General features: G+C 48.8%; 1 protein-coding gene across 2 annotated transcripts in view; it reads right to left on the bottom strand.

Annotated features, from left to right (window-relative positions):
• Window positions 1-22,295, bottom strand: part of LOC311140690 (triple functional domain protein-like) — a 78,880-nt gene extending 56,585 nt beyond the window's left edge. For both annotated transcript variants that reach the window (XM_084175867.1, XM_084175868.1), the window contains exons 1-8: window positions 22,107-22,295; window positions 20,367-20,915; window positions 19,339-19,461; window positions 11,355-11,546; window positions 4,662-4,793; window positions 4,190-4,420; window positions 2,636-2,758; window positions 1,621-1,812 (exon numbers count right to left, since the gene is read on the bottom strand). In XM_084175867.1, coding sequence (XP_084031993.1) covers window positions 1,621-1,812; window positions 2,636-2,758; window positions 4,190-4,420; window positions 4,662-4,793; window positions 11,355-11,546; window positions 19,339-19,461; window positions 20,367-20,915; window positions 22,107-22,259 — 1,695 coding nt within the window. In that variant the 5' untranslated portion in view covers window positions 22,260-22,295. The remainder of the gene's footprint in view (window positions 1-1,620; window positions 1,813-2,635; window positions 2,759-4,189; window positions 4,421-4,661; window positions 4,794-11,354; window positions 11,547-19,338; window positions 19,462-20,366; window positions 20,916-22,106) is intronic.
• Between the last annotated feature and the right edge of the window lie 529 nt (window positions 22,296-22,824).

The following is a 22,824-nucleotide window of genomic DNA, read 5'->3' as shown; positions in this document are numbered from 1 at the left end:
GAAGCTGGTGTTTGGAGGATATATTGGCACGGGTGTTCGTCTCGGGCCGGCAAACCATGCCAATATATCCTCCAAACACCGGCTTCTCGGGCATTATCACTTTTATACAACGGGTTACCAACATATTCAAATAATGATTTACATATTTTAATTAAAAACGTTATTTTGATTAATTTATTCATTCTAATTCATCCTTCCACAAGATATAGTCCCGACACAAATATAGGGTTGCTACCCATGCCGGCTGGTCGTTCGTTCTATCGGTTCGGTTGCCAGAGACAATACCCAGTCGCTAAGTCTTTATGTTCTGTATCTATGGACGCGACCCAGTCGTTCGCTCTAAATGTTCCATTGCCATACTGGCTGGCAACGTTCTTATCCCTTGCTTGCTAGCTAGCCAACTACGGCTAACTTACAGTCACGTCAAACAGTGCAGCCAGAATAACAACAAAGTAGCTGCATTTGCATTTGCTGTTTTCTAGTGACATTTATTTGGATACATCCATAACAATGAGCTAATGATGCGCGATTTCACCTGGCATAGAAAATGTGCTCTCTCATCAGGACACTGTTGTTCAGAGGAGCTAGCCAACAACACAGCTAACACAATCACTTCAAACTGAAGCTGGAAAGACTGCAATCTAGCTGCACTTTGTTTGACCTGTTTTCTATTGAAATTTCTTTGTATATATCCATAAAAATGATGCTGATTCATGATTTCGACTGGCTGAGAAAAGCTGCCTGCCTGCCTGTCTTATCCCGACTCCCGACACATTCATTACTACGTGACAGCTGGAGATCGAATTTGAATATTGAAACAACGTTGCAAATGTTGGAGACAGACAGCAAGGTTTATACAAATCTCCACTGTTGAAAACTAAACGTTAATCCAAAAGCAATTTGAGATAATGTCTAGATGCTTTTCATAGTGGAGATCAAGTTTATAAATTGCCTGGCTGGGCTGATGAGACAGTGGATTGCACAGTCAGATGGAACAGAGTAAATAGGCATTTTAACGTCATAGATTTAGTTGTGGAATAGACACTGGCTGGAATGCGGTTTTAACCAATCAGCATTCAGGATTAGACCCACCCGTTGTATAAATACAATATAACGCATGCACACACACTCACACTCCTACTCTTCAGTGTGTGGGCTGTGTGTTGTGTGGCAGTACTGATGTAATACATTCTTCATGCCACTAAACTCCTGTATCAAACCTCTTATTACCCTGGCTGGCTGTCATCTCTATCACAACACTAACTGGGCTGGGGCGAGGGGGAGGTTGAACACCTTTAAAGGCAGAACTTAAACTTTCCTCAGGGTGAGCAGTGGAGAACCCTCTCATAGCCCTACCATGGGAACATCTACACCAGATGTCATTACCACCTCCAGAGGGGTATTAATATTACAACAGCTAGCTGGCAGGTCTCAATACATACAACTTTCTTTAATAGTTAAATGGGTTAAAAGTCGTTTCACACTCAGATTCATGCAATTTAGTAGACTCTGAGCCATAGCCCTGACTAGAGACACACTGTAGATCGAATACAACAATAACTTTCATTAGTACAGTTTTGTAAGGGGACCTGCAGTAATTATAATGACCCAAGCTCGTACCTCTTTGACGTGAGTGTGGAAGGCCACAGACATGTCCAGGAGGACCTTGCGTTGCTCCACGCGACGTACAAAGTCCTGGATGCGGTCCTCTAGCTGGTGGGCTGCCTGGTAAATCTCCTCTGGATCACACTCTCCTGTCTGGGCCAACTGCTCTGCTGCCTCCAGCAGCTTGTCAGCGTTAGTATAGGTGTTCTGGACAGGGGGACATTAGAAGAGACATTATGCGGACTGCCACATTACAGGTAATTATATATATAACTTCCTTCGAAGCGGCCTCCTCTCCTTGTTCGGGCAGGCTTCGGCGGTCGTCGTCACCGGCCTTCTAGCCACTGCCGCTCCTCATCTCATCATTCCATTTGTTTTGTCTTGTTTATTACACACACCTGGTTCATATCCCCTCATCAGTACCTGTATAAGTGTTCCCTCTGCCCCCTTGTCTTTGTGTGTGATTGTTTATTGTGAGGATAGTGAAGCTCGGTTGAGCTCCTTGTATTTTGTATCGCCGGGTTATTTTTCCTGTGTGCCTTGTTGGTTCCAGTGCGCCTGTTTTGTGCACTGGGCTGTTTTTACGCATTACTGCGTAACTCTGTATTCCGGAATAAATCCTGTTATTCTGTGATTTACCCTCCTGCGCCTGACTCCTTCAAATCACCCATCACAGGCTAATAATATATAAATGAATACGTTTAAAAAAATTTACATTAAAATTTTTAGTCATTTAGCAGACGCTCTTATCCAGAGCGACTTACAGTTAGTGAGTGCATACATTTTTTTTTTTCATACTGGCCCCCCCGTGGGAATCGAAGCCACAACCCTGGCGTTGCAAGCGCCATGCTCTACCAACTGAGCTACACGGGACTACAAAAAAATACATTTTTTTTCTCTCTCTCTCTGTGTGTGTGTGTGTGTGTGTGTGTGTGTGTGTGTGTGTGTGTGTGTGTGTGTGTGTGTGTGTGTGTGTGTGTGTGTGTGTGTGTGTGTGTGTGTGTGTGTGTGTGTGTGTATCCCAGCTCACCTGGGCCACCTCCTCAAAGTCCTCGTGTCTCTTCTGCAGGGCCCGAGCTCTGTGTAGGGACTTCCCCACTCCTGTATGCTTACTGAGGAAGGCTTCACCATGGTTCTCTATCCAGTCCAGCACCTGCACACACACACACACACACACACACACACACACACACACACACACACACACACACACACACACACACACACACACACACACACACACAGGGGCGAGAGAGGGAGAGACTGAAATACACTGGTACAGAGAGGGTTTGCCAGAGCCCTGTCTAATAAAGGCACTAGAGTGATGTAGCACATGCTGGATCACATCATCTGTGTACAGTGATATACGTTAGGAGAGTCGCTACTTGGAATCAGATACGTTGAGCGTTTGATTGAGCCTGCCTAGCTACAATGGAACCAATTAAATAGGCTAGTCCCAAACCTAGCACTCCATGCAGGCTCAATTAAATGCGTGAAGCATTTGCAAGAAAACGGATACTATTTGAACCCAGGTGTGGTGACAACTAGCCTATGAACAGGGATGTTACTTGTATGTATAGGCTGATCTGATGTGCTGTGCCACAAGGGGGAGCTTCGGGACCTTTAGATTGACGGACTGTGTCTGGGAAAGCTCTATTGAGGCCCTGTTCTGTCCAAGGCTACTGCCATAACATAATGCCTTCCCAGTCAGACCCACCCTCTACCCTCTGCTCTGCATCACTGTGCCAAGTTAAGGGCTGCGTCGCAAATGGCCCCCTATTCCTAGTCCATAAGGCTCTGGTCAAAAGTAGTGCACTATATAGGGAATAGGGTGTCATTTGGGACGCAGGCTGGCACTTTTAATAAGGAAACATGGATGAAGAAATCCATAATCCACTACAGACCAACGTGTCAGCATTTCTATAGACTGTGATAATACATCTTAGTTAATAATTGCCTTATTATTTATTGAACAGATGGGTGGCCAGTTGCCTCATCTCAGTATTATTGCTGAATAGAAGAATAAACGTGATTTTGATTGTGGGTTTTCAAGGTCTCTCCTCTTAGAGCGCATCATTCTATGGGACATATGGAACACGCAACACATTATGTGGCAGTAAATTGGATTACCATGGCAACTAGTACATATCAGGAGAGAGAAAGAAACAGAGAGAGAGAGCGGGAGAGAGAGAGAGCAGGAGAGAGCGAGAGAGAGAGAGAGAGAGAAAGAGAGAATAGCGAGCATGTCCACAGGGCACAGAGAAGTAGAAACCAGCTCAGTCCTAATCACAAGGGCCTGTCAGCCACTCACGCAGATACGTTTTCACAAAGAGACCCCAGGAGTCACTGAAAACACTTTGAAGAAAGTGGAGAGGGCTAAATGTACTCCGCAAAATTACAACACGGTTCTCTTTGGTTTTGAACATGCATGAAAATCAGGTTTTAGATGGATAAAGCACTGTACAATAAGTATAGCGGTCTCTGACAATGATGGTACAGTGTGTGTGTATTATGTGTTGTGTGTTTGTTTGTGTGTGTGTGTGCCTGCGTCTGCCTAAGCGTGTGTGTGCCTGTGTGTATGTACCTGCTGGACGTCCTGTTGGAAGACACAGAGCTGCAGGCGCTGGTGCAGCCGGACCTTGCGGTGTTGCCAGATGTTCTCCAGTTGTCTTTGGTGGTGTAGCACCTCGTGGATGATGTCCAGCACGTGGTGCACCGCCTTGGAGTAGTTGGCCGAGGCCATCAGCGAATCAGCACTGCCCGGGGTCAGGGGCCGCTGCAGCTTGTCCAATAGGGACTTCCCGTCTTGGCTCACCTGGAGAGGAAAGGAGAAGATAGGAGAAGAGAAATCCCAGGTGAGGTGGGGAAAAGGTTGACAATGAACTTTGAAAACACATCTGAATCGGAATGATGCAGGATTACTTTAGTGCACGTTGCAGATGCTATTTATTTTCCTTTAAAACAAGACGGCACAAAAAGTGCTAATCACCCACTAATCACTTCAGTGCATGAGCATTGGGCACTAGAATGTGTAGTGACTGCAGCCCCCATAGTACCTCAGAGTAGGCAGTGGTGATGTGTTCATAGAGTCCTGTGTGATGGTGGATGGTGTCCTCCAAGTCCTGTAGCTCAGAGGGCAGGTCTCCCTCTCCACACGCCTTACACCACGGCTCCACATTACTCATGTACTGGAGGACACACACATGATCAGACATTATAATGGTCATCACAAGGGTGTGTGTACATGGTGGTGTGTGTTACAGAAAGAAGGGAGATCAAAACCAATAGCAGGTTAAAGGTATATTATGCTAATTCTAAACGGCACATTAGTTCCACTACTTGAACACTTTTCTATTTTAGAAGGATGGAATAGCGTCATGACTACCTAAATGTACCACAGCATTTGTATGTGCAATCATCCAACCACAGTAACTAGTGCACACAAAAACACTCTTGATCTAAAATACAAAAACGTGTACAGGGCAAAAACAGGCAATGAAAAATACTTATACTTGTCCTCATGTCTGTCTATGTCTTTCTAACCCTCCCTCTCTGTCTGCCTGTCTGTCTGTCTGTTTAGTATATCAGTCAATTACACATTCATGGCAGGGGACGAAAGCAACATATTGCCTTTCAGGCAGCCCTAGCTAGCATTATTATTAGCGCTGCATCGTCCCAGCAGCGTACTACAATACCATTAAGACATAGGAACTATTCTCATCTGTTCCTGTGGGAGCTGGCCAGGGAGAGGAGGAGAGGAAAGTAGGACAGAAAGTAGAGGCACTTCAGGAGAATAACGACACAAAACAAGTGATTATTCTAGAAATGGAGGACGAGGAGGGCGGGGAGATAAAAGGCAGAGGCATCATCTCATTTCATTTTTTCAGTCTCTCTCTCTCTCTCTCTCTCTCTCTCTCTCTCTCTCTCTCTCTCTCTCTCTCTCTCTCTCTCTCTCTCTCTGTGTTTCTTCTCAACCATCCCCCGCTCGTTCCCAGACTGACAGAGAGGTCTCAGTTTACCACAGCTTCACTATAACCATGGTAAACAAACACACACAGCACTGAAACGTAGCTTCACATGCCAACCGCAAACAACCAAACAGCAGATACGACACCTCCACTTGAATCAGTTTGTTGGAAAACATATGACAACAACTAAGTCCATATATAAAATGGGCTTACAATCCAGCCTCTATCAAAGCAGGGTAAGATTCAGTCCATGGAGTAGCTTCAAATCCTTGGGGATAGTAGGGTACACAAACCTGTAGTCTATAATAATACCGCCCACCCTGCTACTCTGGACATCTAGTTTCAACCTGACCTCATGCACTACAATAGAGGTGAAGAGAGAAGAAGGCAGAGAGGTTACGGAGAGAGGGAGGAGGAGAAAGGAAGACAGTGTCAGAGTGGTGTGTGTAGATGAGTGGAAGGAATCAAGCGCAGGATCCAGGATGACTTCAATAGACTTTATAGTACGTTCAACACGTGAACAAAAATAGTCGCCAACCCAACCGGGTGGCGCAAAACAATTACGCACAAAACACAATGCGTAAAACACCAGAAAAGCGCACGCAGTGCGAACTCTCGGGACAAGCCAACAACGAGAGAAAATACCCTAACGAGGCAGTCTGACACAAAACAATCACGCATAACACCTGACCCAAACACACGAACTAAATAAGGGAAACAATTAAGACACAAATAAGGGACAGGTGTTATGAAACAGACAAAACCAACAGAACATGAAACATAGAACGGTGGCAGCTAGTACTCCGGAGACGACGACCGCCGAAGCCTGCCCGAACAAGGAAGAGGAGCAGCCTCGGCCGAAACCGTGACAGTACCCCCCCCTTGACGCGCGGCTCCAGCCGTGCGCCGACCCGGAGCTCGGGGACGACCCGGACGACGCGGAGCAGGGCGCGCAGGATGACCCCGATGGAAATCGGTCAGTAGGGACTGGTCTAAAACGTCCCTCCTTGGCACCCAGCACCGCTCCTCCGGGCCGTACCCCTCCCACTCCACGAGATATTGAAGACCCCCCATCCGGCGTCTAGAATCCAGGATGGACCTCACGGTGTACGCCGGAGCCCCCTCGATGTCCAACGGGGGCGGAGGAGTCTCCTCAATCTCAAAGTCCTGGAGTGGACCAGCTACCACCGGCCTGAGGAGAGACACATGGAACGAGGGGTTAATATTTTTGTAATCAACAGGTAGTTCTAACCTATAACTCACCTCGTTCAATCTCCTCAGGACTTTAAATGGCCCCACAAACCGCCGACCCAGCTTCCGGCAGGGCAGGCGGAGGGGCAGGTTTCTGGTTGAGAGCCAGACTCGATCTCCAGGTGCGTACACTGGCCCCTCACTGCGGTGTAGGTCGGCGCTCGTCTTCTGTCGACGTATGGCACGCTGCAGATGGACGTGTGCAGCGTCCCACGTCTCCTCCGAGCGCCGCACCCACTCATCCACAGCGGGGGCCTCGATCTGGCTCTCATGCCATGGTGCCAGAACCGGCTGGTACCCTAATACACACTGAAAAGGGGTTAGTTGGGTGGAGGAGTGGCGAAGAGAGTTCTGTGCCATCTCGGCCCAGGGCACATATCTCGCCCACTCCTCCGGCCGGCCCTGACAGTATGACCTCAGAAACCTACCCACATCCTGGTTGACACGTTCAACCTGCCCATTACTCTCCGGGTGGTACCCCGAGGTAAGGCTTACCGAAACCCCCAACCGTTCCATAAATGCTCTCCACACCCTAGAGGTGAACTGGGGGCCTCGGTCAGACACTATATCCTCGGGTACCCCGTAATGCCGGAAGACATGGGTGAACAGAGCCTCAGCGGTCTGTAGGGCAGTGGGTAGACCCGGCATGGGAAGGAGACGACAGGCCTTAGAGAACCGATCCACAACGACCAGGATGGTAGTATTCCCCTGTGAGGGGGGGAGGTCGGTAACAAAATCCACCGAGAGGTGGGACCAGGGTCGTTGTGGAATAGGCAGGGGTTGTAACTTACCCCTGGGCAAATGTCTGGGCGCCTTACACTGGGCACACACCGAACAGGAGGAGACATAAATCCTCACATCCCTAGCTAACGTTGGCCACCAGTACTTCGTGCTAAGGCAGTGCACTGTCCGGCCGATACCCGGATGGCCAGAGGAGGGGGACGTATGAGCCCAACAAATGAGGCGATCGCGTACCTCGAGCGGAACGTACGTCCGACCCACAGGACACTGTGGAGGACTCGGGTCGGTGCGTAACGCCCGCTCGATCTCACCATCAACCTCCCACACCACCGGAGCAACCAGACAAGACTCCGGTAGTATGGGCGTGGACTCAACTGACCTCTCCTCTGCGTCATACCGCCGAGACAGCGCATCTGCCTTCCCGTTCTGGGACCCAGGGATGTATGTGATCTTAAACACAAACCGGGCTAGGAACATAGTCCAACGAGCCTGGCGAGGATTCAGTCTCCTAGCTGCCCGGATGTACTCCAGGTTACGATGGTCAGTTAGAATGAGGAAAGGGTGTTGAGCCCCCTCGAGCCAATGCCGCCACACCTTTAGGGCCTGTACCACGGCTAACAGCTCCCTGTCTCCTACGTCATAATTCCGCTCCGCCGGACTGAGCTTCTTAGAGTAGAACGCACAGGGACGGAGTTTAGGTGGAGTGCCAGAACGCTGGGAAAGAACGGCCCCTATCCCGGCCTCTGACGCGTCCACCTCTACTTGGAACGGTAAAGAAGGATCCGGATGCGCCAACACCGGCGCCGAGGTAAACAGGTCCTTTAGTCTCCCAAATGCCCTGTCCGCCTCAGCTGACCACCGCAAGCGCACCGGACCCCCCTTTAACAGAGACGTTATGGGAGCTGCCACCTGTCCAAAACCCCGGATAAACCTCCGGTAATAATTCGCAAAACCCAAGAACCGTTGCACCTCCTTCACAGTGGTTGGGGTCTGCCAATTACGCACAGCTGACGCCCGGTCTACCTCCATCTTCACCCCTGACGCAGACAACTGGTAACCCAGAAAGGAGACCGACTTCTGGAAAAACAGACATTTCTCTGCCTTGACATATAGGTCATGCTCCAACAGCCTCCTCAATACTCGGCGCACCAGGGCTACATGCTCAGCACGGGTAGGACTATACACCAGAATGTCGTCGATGTACACAACTACTCCCTGTCCCTGCATGTCCCGGAAAATCTCATCGACGAAGGATTGGAAGACTGAGGGAGCATTCATCAACCCATATGGCATGACTAGATACTCGTAGTGTCCGGAAGTCGTGCTAAACGCTGTCTTCCATTCATCGCCCGCTCGAATGCGTACCAAGTTATATGCGCTCCTAAGATCCAATTTTGTAAAGAACTGCGCACCGTGCAGTGACTCCGTCATAGTCGCAATCAGAGGAAGTGGATAGCTGTACTTCACTGTGATCTGATTGAGACCGCGGTAATCAATACACGGGCGCAGACCTCCATCCTTTTTCTTTACAAAAAAGAAACTTGAGGAAGCGGGTGAAACGGAGGGCCGTATGTATCCCTGTCTCAGAGACTCAGAGATGTATGTCTCCATAGCCTTTCTCTCCTCTTGAGACAAGGGATACACATGGCTCCGCGGGAGAGCTGCTCCTGACTGGAGATCTATCGCACAATCCCCCCGTCTATGAGGCGGCAGCTGCGCCGCCCGAGTCTTACTGAACGCCAGTGCCAAATCCTCATACTCGGGGGGAATCTGCAGTGCTGGCATTAGATTCGGACTCTCCACCGAGGTCGCCCCTATGGAAACACCCAGACACCGCCCCTCACATTGAGCAGACCACCCTTTAAGAGCTTTCTCTCGCCACCTAATAATAGGGTCATGAGTCATCAACCAGGGAAGACCCAGCACTACCGGATACGCAGGAGAGTCAATCAGATAGAGCTGAATTCTCTCCTCATGACCCTCCTGCGCCGTCATCTGAATGGGTGCTGTGACCTCCCTAATCAACCCAGACCCTAACGGACGGCTATCTAGGGCATGGACGGGGAAAGGTTTATCCACTGGAAGGAGGGGAATCCCTAACTCTATACAGAACTGGCGATCTACAAAATTCCCAGCTGCGCCTGAATCTACCAGCGCCTTATGCTGGGAACGAGGTGCAACCTGTGGGAAACAAACAGGCAAGGTTAGGTGCACGACAGAAAGCTCTGGGTAAGCAGGGCGCCTACTCACCTGGGGGGACCCCCCAATGCGTGACCTGCCATCTCCCTCACTGGAGGACCCGCCCCAACACCTAGCCGCGGTGTGTCCTCCACGACCACAGTTGGTGCAAGGGCCAGGTCCCCTCGGGCTCCTCCTCCTCCGTTCCCTAGCGCCAGCACCTCCGAGCTCCATAGGGCTCGGCTCGGAGGTGCTGGAGAGTGGAATGGGCGAACCCCCCCCTCCGGGACGCCCACGGGTGGCGAGCAGGGTATCCAGCCGGATGGCCATGTCGACCAGCTGGTCGAACGTCAACGACGTGTCCCTGCACGCCAACTCTCGCTGGACGTCCTCCCGGAGGCTGCAGCGGAAATGGTCGATAAGGGCCCGCTCATTCCACCCTGCATCAGCCGCTAGGGTCCGGAACTCTAAGGCAAAGTCCTGGGCGCTCCTCATCCCCTGTCGGAGGTAGAACAGACGTTCCCCCGCCGCCTTCCCTTCCGGTGGATGGTCGAACACAGCACGGAAGCGGCGGGAGAACTCCGCATAGTTCGTAGTAGCGGCGTCCATTCTCCTCCACTCGGCGTTGGCCCACTCCAACGCCTTGCCGGTGAGACAGGAGATGAGGGCTGAGACGCTCTCGTGTCCCGAGGGCGCCGGGTGGACGGTGGCGAGGTAGAGCTCCACCTGCAGCAGGAATCCTTGACACCCGGCAGTGGAGCCGTCGTACGCCCTCGGGAGCGAGAGCCGAATCCTACTAGGTTCCGGAGATGAGACGGGGGGGCTGGCCGATGGGGCTGGTTCGGTTCCTGGAGGTGTGGGAACCCCGCTGGTCTCCCATCGGTGCAGAGTATTCATCACCCCCTCCAGGGCATGACAGACCTGGTTGATGCGGTCCTCCTGACCACGAAGACGTTCAGCCATCTCGGCCGTCGGCGCGGTCGCTCCTGCTGATTCCATGGGTGGATGCGTGATTCTGTCAGAGTGGTGTGTGTAGATGAGTGGAAGGAATCAAGCGCAGGATCCAGGATGACTTCAATAGACTTTATAGTACGTTCAACACGTGAACAAAAATAGTCGCCAACCCAACCGGGTGGCGCAAAACAATTACGCACAAAACACAATGCGTAAAACACCAGAAAAGCGCACGCAGTGCGAACTCTCGGGACAAGCCAACAACGAGAGAAAATACCCTAACGAGGCAGTCTGACACAAAACAATCACGCATAACACCTGACCCAAACACACGAACTAAATAAGGGAAACAATTAAGACACAAATAAGGGACAGGTGTTATGAAACAGACAAAACCAACAGAACATGAAACATAGAACGGTGGCAGCTAGTACTCCGGAGACGACGACCGCCGAAGCCTGCCCGAACAAGGAAGAGGAGCAGCCTCGGCCGAAACCGTGACAGACAGACGGGAAGAAAAAGCTTAAGTGATGAAAGACAGAGAGAGGAAGGGGAGAAAACCGAGGCAGAGAGAAGAAAAGAGAAGAAAATCACAAGAGTGGCCCACTGTGTGTGCGAGTGTCGTTGTGTGTGTGTATGTGTGTGCTTCCTCCTCACCTGGTCTACCTTCAGGTGGAAGGCAGCAGACATCTCCAGCAGGGTAGAGCGTTCGTCCAGGGCAGCAGCGAAGGCCTTCCACTCCTGCTCCAACTGACCTGAGATCTGCTGGATCTGCTGCGACGCGTAGTGGCCAGACTCCAACAGCCGGTTCCCCACAGACATGATGCGGTTGATATTTACATAGACATTCTGGAAGGAGAGTGGAGGAGACATATTAGATATCATGTAAGAGGGGAGAAGACATGACAAGGTTAATAGTTACATAGATATTCTGTAAGGAGAGGGAGGGGACATGATAGACATTCTGTAAGGAGAGGGGAGAAGGCTTTAAGTAAAGTGTAACCAATATTTACATAGACAGAGGGAGAGAGGGAGGGAGACAGACAGACAGGGTAGACAGACAGAGAGGGAGGGAGACAGAGCGGGAGGGAGACAGAGAGGGAGGGAGACAGACAGGGTGACAGACTGAGACAGAGAGGGAGGGAGACAGACAGACAGGGTGACAGACTGAGACAGGGAGGGAGGGAGACAGACAGGGTGACAGACAGACAGAGAGGGAGGGAGACAGACAGACAGGGTGACAGACTGAGACAGAGAGGGAGACAGACAGACAGGGTGACAGACAGACAGGGTGACAGACTGAGACAGAGAGGGAGACAGACAGACAGGGTGACAGACTGAGACAGAGAGGGAGACAGACAGACAGGGTGACAGACTGAGACAGAGAGGGAGACAGACAGACAGGGTGACAGACTGAGACAGGGAAGGAGGGAGACAGACAGACAGGGTGACAGACTGAGACAGAGAGGGAGACAGACAGACAGGGTGACAGACTGAGACAGAGAGGGAGACAGACAGACAGGGTGACAGACTGAGACAGGGAAGGAGGGAGACAGACAGACAGGGTGACAGACTGAGACAGAGAGGGAGACAGACAGACAGGGTGACAGACTGAGACAGGGAGGGAGGGAGACAGAGAGGGGCAGGAAGGAGGGAAGGAGACAGAGACGGGCAGGAAGGGAAGGAGGGAGACAGAGAGGGACAAGCAGACAGACAGACAGAGACAGAGAGAGAGGGAAACAGAAAGACAGACCGGCAGACAGAGAGGGAGGGTTAGAAAGACATAGATCAGCACAGGGTGGGCCATGGCTACAGCCCCGGCCACAGGAGGGCCTACGTCAATAGTAAGGGCCTGGGAGGTTAACACAGGAGACACACACACAACCTACACACACACACACAACCCAGTCCAAATCATACACAAACACCCAGAGAGACTATTACTCACTGAGAAGAGAAAATAACCACTTCAGTCCAAACAAAAACACCAGCTATCCTTGGCCTCTACTCTCTTATGTTACAGTGAACAGAGGGGAGGTACACTGTCAACTGGAAACAGCAAATAAGACGGCTACTAGCACTGTGCTAAGTGCCTGTATTGTGAAACAAAAACCAAGCTGCATCCTGTTGAGAAAATACTTAGAATGGTCAAGCCAAAAATGTGTCCAGAATTGAGAATATCAGTGAAGTAAAAAACAACTTGAGATTCATGGTAAATTACATGTTACAACATTTCAAAATGGTCACCCAACTGCTGAACCAACAAACGCAGCCAATCAAAAGCTTAAGGAAGTGACGGTGAGTGTGCAGCTGGCAGCTGATGTTAGTTATCCTGTGAAGCGTAGCGAGACGAGCGGAGTGGAGGGGCTACACACATGGGAGCGGAGGAAGTCCCTCTAGTCTGACCACATGTCCACATGCTTCCACTCAGCCAGCCCCAGCCAGCCCCGATGGACGCCCACAGCACTGTGTGTGGCTGGGTGGGGAGAGAGAAGGGGAGGGGAGGTGAGGATAAGGGAGGGCATAGCAGGAGATCCACCCAGACAGAAAGGAGGTTCAGTCACGGGTCATGAGTTTCTCCCTCTCCTTTATCACCCATATCACAGTGGTAATCACAGGGCTTAAGGCTACACTGCTCACTGCCTGCCTGCTGCTCGAAACGGAACACTTTGGATGGGTTTGAATGTAATAGTACAACTTCCAATTCAAGGAAAAGTGAATAGGGGGATCTAGTCTATGGTACAGTCACACACAGGCTGTGTTGTACAAAAACAGTGGTCATTACTTTTAGTAGGCTTCCTCTTTCATGTGGTCAGAGCTACAATGTTATCCCAATAGTTTAATGAGGTGTTTATGGGAGACGAGCTCTCACTGCCTGCTGTAGAGACACACACACCCACACACACACACACACAGTTGATGAGCTCTCGCTGCCTGCTGTAGAGATCTACGGCATGCTGGGTAATTACACAACCCACAAGCCTTTGTCGGTTAGGGATCGATACCCTCCCTGACGCTGTCAGCGTCATTCTACTACTCACACACTAAAAACATAACAAAACAAAACCATGTCCCTTTCATTTTGGTACTCAAAGCTGTTGTGGCAAGATAGACATAGATCAGCAAACTAAAATTAATTATTCAATTTTACATGCAGGACTGTTAACATTCAATTACCCCTGGCTGAAACAATTACAGGTCTTTGTAGCCTGGTTTTAATCTAAATGAGAGGCTTTAATGAATTACACAAAACAGCAGTGTGCTCTGAAACAGAGGTTGGTGAATCCTCATTATACTAATCCATAGCAGGGGAGCATCAATGGACCAATGTTCAACATCTCTGTCTGCAAACACTGTTTAAACTGATGAGAGCTGAAAACACTGCACGCGGACAAACAGACAGACATACGGACGGACACACACAGGGCTGGGCTAGATAAAGACATCTGCCCTCCTGAAAAACGACAAACGCCTCTGACTCCGGTTGACATCTGTGGAGCATTAAAATGTGAGGCTAAATAACAGTCTCTCTCCACTACATGGCTTCATTCCTGGATGTAAAAGGACAGACAGCATGGTATCTTAGCCGGAGGACAGGTCTAATCTAAAACTCCTGGAGGATGTGGGTTTAAGGGAAAGAAAACACTGGGTCAGGCCTCTGCATAGTATCCATTGACTGATCACATGACATACAACACCAAGGCTTATCCACACAACAGTATACCACAAAACATTCCTATGTCTCTCAAGCATCACACATACTGAGCACTTAGAGCAGGGAGGGTCCACTCCACAGAGGAAAATACTGGCACTTATACTACTGTCACAAAGCCCATTTTTGCATGGCAAAGATATGAAGTGTGGCTGCTTTCCATCTCCACATCCCAGACTTGGGGAATTCAAAACAAATGTAATCAAGAGTTATTTGTCTACGCCAAAGGGACTGGTCCGACATCGGGTGTATAGTGAACATGATAGTGATAGTGTTTCCATCGTGTTTTCGGTGTAAACAAACAGGCAACGTTACAGATAGGAGATAGGATCAGGATGGAACAGGAAGAACTAATCAATGAGACTGACACTGTAATGGAGGACTTGGCATACACCCATAATCCAAGGCTGCATCCCAAATGGCACCCTATTCCCTATATAGTGCACTACTTTTGACCAGGGGCCATATGGCTCTAGTCAAAAGTAGTGCACTATGTAGGGAATAGGGTGCCATTTGGGACATAGCCCTAGGCTCAGAGACTCTGAGAGGGTGAGGGTGGAGGGGGGAGAATGTCTTAAACAGGAAGCACCTGGGGTTACTGGCTGGATTCTCCAAAATGAGGAACACGACAGAAAGGCTATTTTTATTTCATATTTACCTTGTTTAATATTCACACAGAGAAGAGACACTAGGAGACTAGGCGAAAATGACATCATATGTCCATTCTAGCATAACCATTTCCATTATGTGTTTCAAACAGGCTTCCGTTGTGTCGCTATCGGATGGCCAACTGCTTTTCTATTGAACTGGTATTGAATTTCTGTCAATAGTCAAGGGCATGTTCTTCCCAAAGTGGAACCATAGAGTGTAATGTTACAACACCCCCATAGGTGGCAGACTACCATCACATCTCCATACTTTTCATTAGCATATTACAAATTACAAAATCATAGATAATCATCATTTTTATTTTTCTCTAGCATCATCCCCAGCCTAAACTGCATCGCTGAACTCTAGTCTAGCTGGGGAATCGGGGCTATTGGGATATTTACTCAAGGTGGCAAAAAGCAGATTTATCACAACAGTGAACACATTAACACATTGTGATTACAACTGCTGCTGTCCATTATGCTTTCATTGTGATAATCTGCCCTTTCAAACGCACGCACACAAATACCACCTTACCATTTTACCCTTACAGTTTCATCATCAGCAAATAGCTCTACCTCCCAAATATGTTCCTGACAGTCACACAGTCTTTCTAGTCAACAGGAAGCTTGGCATCCTGGGGAAGAGGGGGCGTCAGTCCCTCTTTTCCAGAGTCCCCCTGCCTATTGTTGACACTGCACACTGATGGCTAAGTCATGCACAATAATGCCTGTGTGCCTGTGACCAGGGCTGGGTCTAGGTCTGGATGATCCCCCTGCCTCACTGGGGCCTGTTTGTCTGTCAGCTTCTCAAAACAAGCTAGGCTGGCTCGGCACAAAATAACTTGATAAACCTCTACAAGCAAGATTATACTAAATGATAAGAGGATAACATTTAATTGTATAGAGCAGTGGTTCCCAAACTGTGTGGCGAGGGGTCAGCAGAAAAATCTAATAATAATAATAAAATAAAATACATGAATTTTAAGGAACTCAGTCCGGATTTAAACTTACTCTTGAAAGTTGTAATAGTAGAATGCACAAGGTGACATTTCGAAATTGGGTTGTGCATCATCAGTTTATCTTGTCCTGTTAGTCATTGCATACCTTAGAGAGCTATTTATAACTTGTCAGAAATGTCCAGATCAATTAGCCCATGTTAGCTAACGTTTTTTTCTTTAGTTTTTTTAGCCCATAGATATTGTTGTACTTTATTTGTTACTCAAATATCACATGAATACACATTAGACATGGCAAAATGTATAGAATTGCAAGAAAATGGGCTTTAAAACCGCAACATTTTCTTTGCACCCCATGACAAAATGTGTAGAATTGCAGCAAATAAGCTTTAAACTTGCAAAATTCTTTCCATCAACAAGAGGGGTGTGAACAGTTTGTGCTCATTGAAATAGACGTGGGGGGGGGGGGTGTTCCCCAATGCTGGACGGGGGGCCTGAGTGAAAACATTTGGGAATCCCTGGTATAGAGGAATATGTCCAAGGAAACAATGTCATACAGAAAGAGCACTGCCACTTAGTGTAAGTGTACTTTACAGTATTAGACCATCATACAATCTAGAACAGGGTTCCCCAACTGGCGGCCAGCGGGCCAAATTGTTGTATTTGGCCCCACAAGTTTCATTGTTATTTTTTGGGGGGTTGAATTTTCATTGTTAGACATGTAAAAAAATAAAAAACGGTAAAAACACCAGGAAATCAGCTCCAAGTTATTTTTATTTGGGAAATCTGTTCCTAAGTATACCCACACATAATAGAGAGACGTGATCATATACAAATTTTTCTGTCAAATATTATATCTGTTTGGGCTTCTTGCGGTCAATTTGTAGTCAAAAAATTATTTGTAATTATGTTCCGGCCCTCCAACCATCCGCTCAAGAAAAAAATCGGCCCGCGGCTGAATCTAGTTGATGATCCCTGATCTAGAGAATCCCCAAAATACAGTACAACAAAAAGCAAGGGCTTGGGCTTGAAAACTATTACAGACTACAAAGGGAAGCACAGCCGCGAGCTGCCCAGTGACACAAGCCTACCAGACGAGCTAAACCACTTCTATGCTCGCTTCGAGGCAAGCAACACTGAAGCATGCACGAGAGCACCAGCTGTTCCGGACGACTATGTGATCACGCTCTCCGTAGCCGATGTGAGTAAGACTTTTAAGCAGGTCAACATTCACAAGGCCGCAGGGCCAGACGGATTACCAGGACGTGTACTCCGAGCATGTGCTGACCAACTGGCAAGTGTCTTCACTGACATTTTCAACATGTCCCTGACTGAGTCTGTAATACCAACATGTTTCAAGCAGACCACCATAGTCCCCGTGCCCAAGAACTCTAAGATAACCTGCCTAAATGACTACCGACCCGTAGCACTGACGTCTGTAGCCATGAAGTGCTTTGAAAGACTGGTCATGGCTCACATCAACAGCATAATCCCAGAAACCCTAGACCCACTCCAATTTGCATACCGCCCCAACAGATCCACAGATGATGCAATCTCTATCGCACTCCACACTGCCCTTTCCCACCTGGACAAGAGGAACACCTACGTGAGAATGCTATTCATTGACTACAGCTCAGCATTCAACACCATAGTGCCCTCTAAGCTCATCACTAAGCTAAGGATCCTGGGACTAAACACCTCCCTCTGCAACTGGATCCTGGACTTCCTGACGGGCCGCCCCCAGGTGGTAAGGGTAGGTAACAACACATCTGCCACACTGATCCTCAACACGGGGGCCCCTCAGGGGTGCGTGCTCAGTCCCCTCCTGTACTCTCTGTTCACCCATGACTGCATGGCCAGGCACGACTCCAACACCATCATTAAGTTTGCCGACGACACAACAGTGGTAGGCCTGATCACCGACAACGATGAGACAGCCTATAGGGAGGAGGTCAGAGATCTGGCCGTGTGGTGCCAGGACAACAACCTCTCCCTCAACGTGACCAAGACAAAGGAGATGATTGTGGACTACAGGAAAAAAAAGAGGACTGAGCACGCCCCCATTCTCATCGACGGGGCTGTAGTGGAACAGGTTGAGAGCTTCAAGTTCCTTGGTGTCCACATCACCAACGAACTATCATGGTCCAAACACACCAAGACAGTCGTGAAGAGGGCACGACAAAGCCTATTCCCCCTCAGGAGACTAAAAAGATTTGGCATGGGTCCTCAGATCCTCAAAAAATTCTACAGCTGCACCATCGAGAGCATCCTGACTGGTTGCATCACCGCCTGGTATGGCAACTGCTTGGCCTCTGACCGCAAGGCACTACAGAGGGTAGTGCGTACGGCCCAGTACATCACTGGGGCAAAGCTCCCTGCCATCCAGGACCTCTATACCAGGCGGTGTCAGAGGAAGGCCCTCAAAATTGTCAAAGACTCCAGCCACCCTAGTCATAGACTGTTCTCTCTGCTACCGCACGGCAAGCGGTACCGGAGTGCCAAGTCTAGGTCCAAAAGACTTCTCAACAGCTTCTACCCCCAAGCCATAAGACTCCTGAACAGCTAATCATGGCTACCCGGACTATTTGCACTGCCCCCCCCACCCCATCCTTTTTACGCTGCTGCTACTCTGTTAAGTATTTATGCATAGTCACTTTAACTCTACCCACATGTACATATTACCTCAACTACCTCAACTAGCCGGTGCCCCCGCACATTGACTATGCAACGGTACCCCCCTGTATATATAGCCTCCCTACTGTCACTTTATTTTACTGTATATATAGCCTCCCTACTGTCACTTTATTTTACTTCTGCTCTTTTTTTCTCAACACTTTTTTGTTGTTGTTTTATTCTTACTTTTTTGTTTAAAATAAATGCACTGTTGGTTAAGGGCTGTAAGTAAGCATTTCACTGTAATGTCTGCACCTGTTGTATTCGGCGCATGTGACCAATAAAATTTGATTTGATTCAATTCATGCCCTCATTTTTCCCTGGTTGGTCCCATGAGCAGCAGAGAGTAGATGGGGGCCGGAGCTAGGGCCCTGTACTGACTACTGACAACCAGGGCAAGGCACAGGGGAGGGCTGGAGAGGGCAAGGAGGAATGGAGGGAGGGAGAGAGGGCAGGGAGACCAAGTGATTTATCATCTTCCCCTAAAGAACACAGCTAGGGCCTTTAAACCCTGCAGGCAGCCAGGGAGGGCCAGGGCGGTCAGCACACACATACACGCACACAGACAAACACACAGACACAGACAGACAGACACAGGCAGGCGACGGACGGCTTGAGTCAATCAGTAATGTAGAAGAGTGTATTCTTACCATACAGTTCATGGCAAAGTGGTTGTGCTGGGTCTGCAGCTCCCCGGCATGCTGGTGGTTCCCTCCTATCTCTGTGTAGCTGGTCAGGAACAGGCCCTTGTTGTGCATGATCCAGTCAAACATCTGTGGACGGCGCAACACACACACACACCCATGGGCACACAAACACGCACGCAGGCAGGCACAAGCACACAGAAGAAGATCTCTATTAGCAGGTACTATATCTTACAGCTCTGGGGAAGAGAGAGAGAGAGAGACAGAGAGCGACAGAGAGGGGGGGGGGGGGGGCTGGGCTAAAGGCTGATGACATGGATGTTTGGACTCTCAGGGAGGCAGATGGAATGACTCCACTCCACTGTATTGAACTGTGTGTCACCCTGACCCTAGTGTCATGTTGTTATACTGCCTACACTCGTGATGTTGTCAATGAGAACGCCAGACAGCTGGTCGAGATTCGTGTCACCCTGGAGTGACCTCTAGCTGATAAGAAACCTCAGCGTGACAGCTACCATTTCAACTTGACCTCTGAGACATGCTTTAATAACCGGGGACAATAATGACATGCTTGGGGAGGAAGAGGAGGAAGAGGAAGAAGAGGATGAGGTGGTGGTATAGGAAGAGGAGGAGGAAGAGGAGATGGTGGTGGGGAGATGTAATTAAAGCTTTGCTCTGACTAACTGACAAACATGTCTGTTTCCACAGCAGGCAGGCATCACATCACCATCTGGCTGATAGCTGCATGACATCCATATAACTGTAGCTGGATCTATGCACACTGACAGGCTATGGGCCATTACAGTATACTGCAAACAAGCACCATTACTCCTGCAGCTACTTATCCCATTCTGTTCGCCAGATTTTTTATTTGCTATGAAGTAATATTCTTAGTGCAAATACAGACTGCTTTCTTTCTAGTTACGAATGCTAGGATGAAAGATATGGACTAAAATGTGAGTCATTTGATTAGAAACAAGCCTTGTTCTATTAACACAACAGTGAAAGCAGTGTATAGTTAGTTCATAACCCACCTTCTCTGCATCCTGCTCAAACAGCCGCAGCTGGAAGCACTGGTCCAGTTTCAGCTTGCGCATGTGCCACAGCTGCTGCAGGTGCTGGCGTGTGCCATGCAGCTTGTCCAGCAGGGCACTCACTTTGGGCACCAGGTTGTGGGCATCTGGGTGGCCTGTGAGCCCATCGTTAGCATCCGTTCCCCCGCCGCCACGGTTAGTGTAGCCTCCAGGGGTGACACTACCCTGCTGTAGTCTTTGGAGCAGCCTGCGTCCCTGTGTGTCCAACTCCTCCACCGAGGCCTTGGTGGCCCTCTTCTTGAGTGAGGCGTGTTCCTCCATGAGGCGCCGTGCCCCCTCCAGGTCGCGCGGAAGGTCACGCTGCGCCAGGGTCTCCTGCAGCTCCTCCAGCCGCGCCAAAGCCCGGGCGGCATCGCCGGCGAAGTCCTCGAAGGCCACGCGCACCTCAATCCACTCGTCGTGGTCGTACTCCAGGCTGCCCTCGAAGTCTGACGTCAGCTGGGAGGGGTCCACCACCTTGGTCAGGCCCTCGAGAGACACCATGACCGTCTGGAGGAAGAGGGTTCAGACACTAATATAAACCGCAGTCTATGAGGAAGGTATGGAAGGAGATCCGAGAAATAGAATGTCATCTTATGACACTTAGACGTCATTCTTATTCTATGGGAGAGGCACAATCAAATTACACCCTAATGCATGAGACGCCCGAGATGCAGATATCATTATTATAATGACTATCATGTTACTAAACCAATAGAATAGATTCTGTTATCACTGTGAGTCAAAATTCTATAACCAACATAATTAAACATGGATTATGAGGAGTGGTCAACAACAGATCTATTACGTCCAATGTTTACTTGAAAAGGTAGGCAAAAACATTCCAGTAATTTTAGCTGCAGCCATGTTACCAGTCATAACACATGGATAAAATCCCTAAGCGATAACATCAACACATGCAGTATCCACAGCTCTTTAAAGCCCATTCATGTGTATGTTGGGTATTCTTTAGCAGTGAATGGGCTCTGACTAACGCCAATCTGGATGTCCCTAATCAAACTGCCCTCTTTACTGAGACTCTGCTCTCTCTGCGGCCCATATATCCTTGTTCCACACTAAATAGGTCAGAACTAAATTTAACAGCTCCAGCTTCCTACCCACACGGGACTCTCTCTGTCACAGCTTTAATATCACTTTCCAATTCCACACACCACTTCCAAGGGCTCATAACCACATCGTGGAACACTTATACACAACTTTCATTACATTTGAAGGCAAACAATTCATTTGAAGAAAAACTAATAAAAACATTCAAATTGCAAACTAATTTCCTCATGCCTTACATCTCCAGAGACTACAGACATATTCTCAGTATAGCCTAAAGATGATTAAGACATTCAATCTCCTCAGACACTTTTGGGAAAAGATCCACATCTGATGATCGATTCAAAGCGGTCCTCTGTAGCTCAGCTGATAGAGCACAGCGCTTGTAACGCCAAGGTAGTGGGTTCGATCCCCGGGACCACCCATACACAAAATGTTATGCACGCATGACTGTAAGTCGCGTTGGATAAAAGCATCTGCTAAATGGCATATTATTATTAAAGCGGTTGAGTCATAATGCTATAGTACAATTCTCAGAACCCATAAGCCAATCTCGCGCTAGGTAGCTAGCTCGCTCGCTCAAATTATTTATTCTGTATGAATGTCATCACAAGAGACTATGCAGGGTGAACCTACCTCAAATTCAAACTTGGAGCTCCCGAAATTGGTCCTCTGTTTCTGCCAGAAGTTGTCTGGTTTGATGATGAGGGCGACTTGGATGCAGGAAGGGAAGGACTCCTGCAGGATCTTCAGCAGAGGCTTGATGCTGTCCCACTTAGAGCCTCGCATGTCAACGATGACTGTGAAGCCATGTCTGCTCACCTCCTCACTGAGACAAACCAAGACAACAACCACAAGCAGCCATGAAAATCACAAATAACCACTCAAATATTTGGTGTACTTCCATGACAAATGTTAGAATAAGAAAAGAAAAAAAACGATTGTTAATATTCAAATGAAAATGAAATGGGTGGTGAAAATCTCTCACCAGGTGCCTCAGAAAAACGAAAACAAAAAATTCAACTGTTGAGATATTCAATGACTCTGCTTACCAAAAGTGTCCCGCTGCAAAAGTACCATAAAAGGATATCCCCAGTGTTTAAGGCTTAACGTGAGTGTCTCACAGCACAGAAGGAGGCCCTGTGCTCTGAACTAAATCACTATGACTTCACTCTCTGAAAAGACCAGCCCAACCGTCTCCCAGAGAGAAAAAATTTAATAACAGTGGAAGAGAACGAGTGAACCGGAGAGAGAGAGCGAAATAGAAAGTAAGTGAGAGATAAAGTGAGAGCGAGAGTTTGTTTGTGTGTATAAAAGAGAGAGGGTGTCAAACTGCCCTCCCCCTGAGTGGTAA

Source organism: Coregonus lavaretus, assembly GCF_964263955.1.
Source record: "Coregonus lavaretus genome assembly, chromosome: 13".
Taxonomy (NCBI): Eukaryota; Metazoa; Chordata; class Actinopteri; order Salmoniformes; family Salmonidae; genus Coregonus; species Coregonus lavaretus.
The sequence above is the reverse complement of the archived record's forward strand: the minus strand, read 5'-3'. Positions and strand labels throughout refer to the sequence as shown.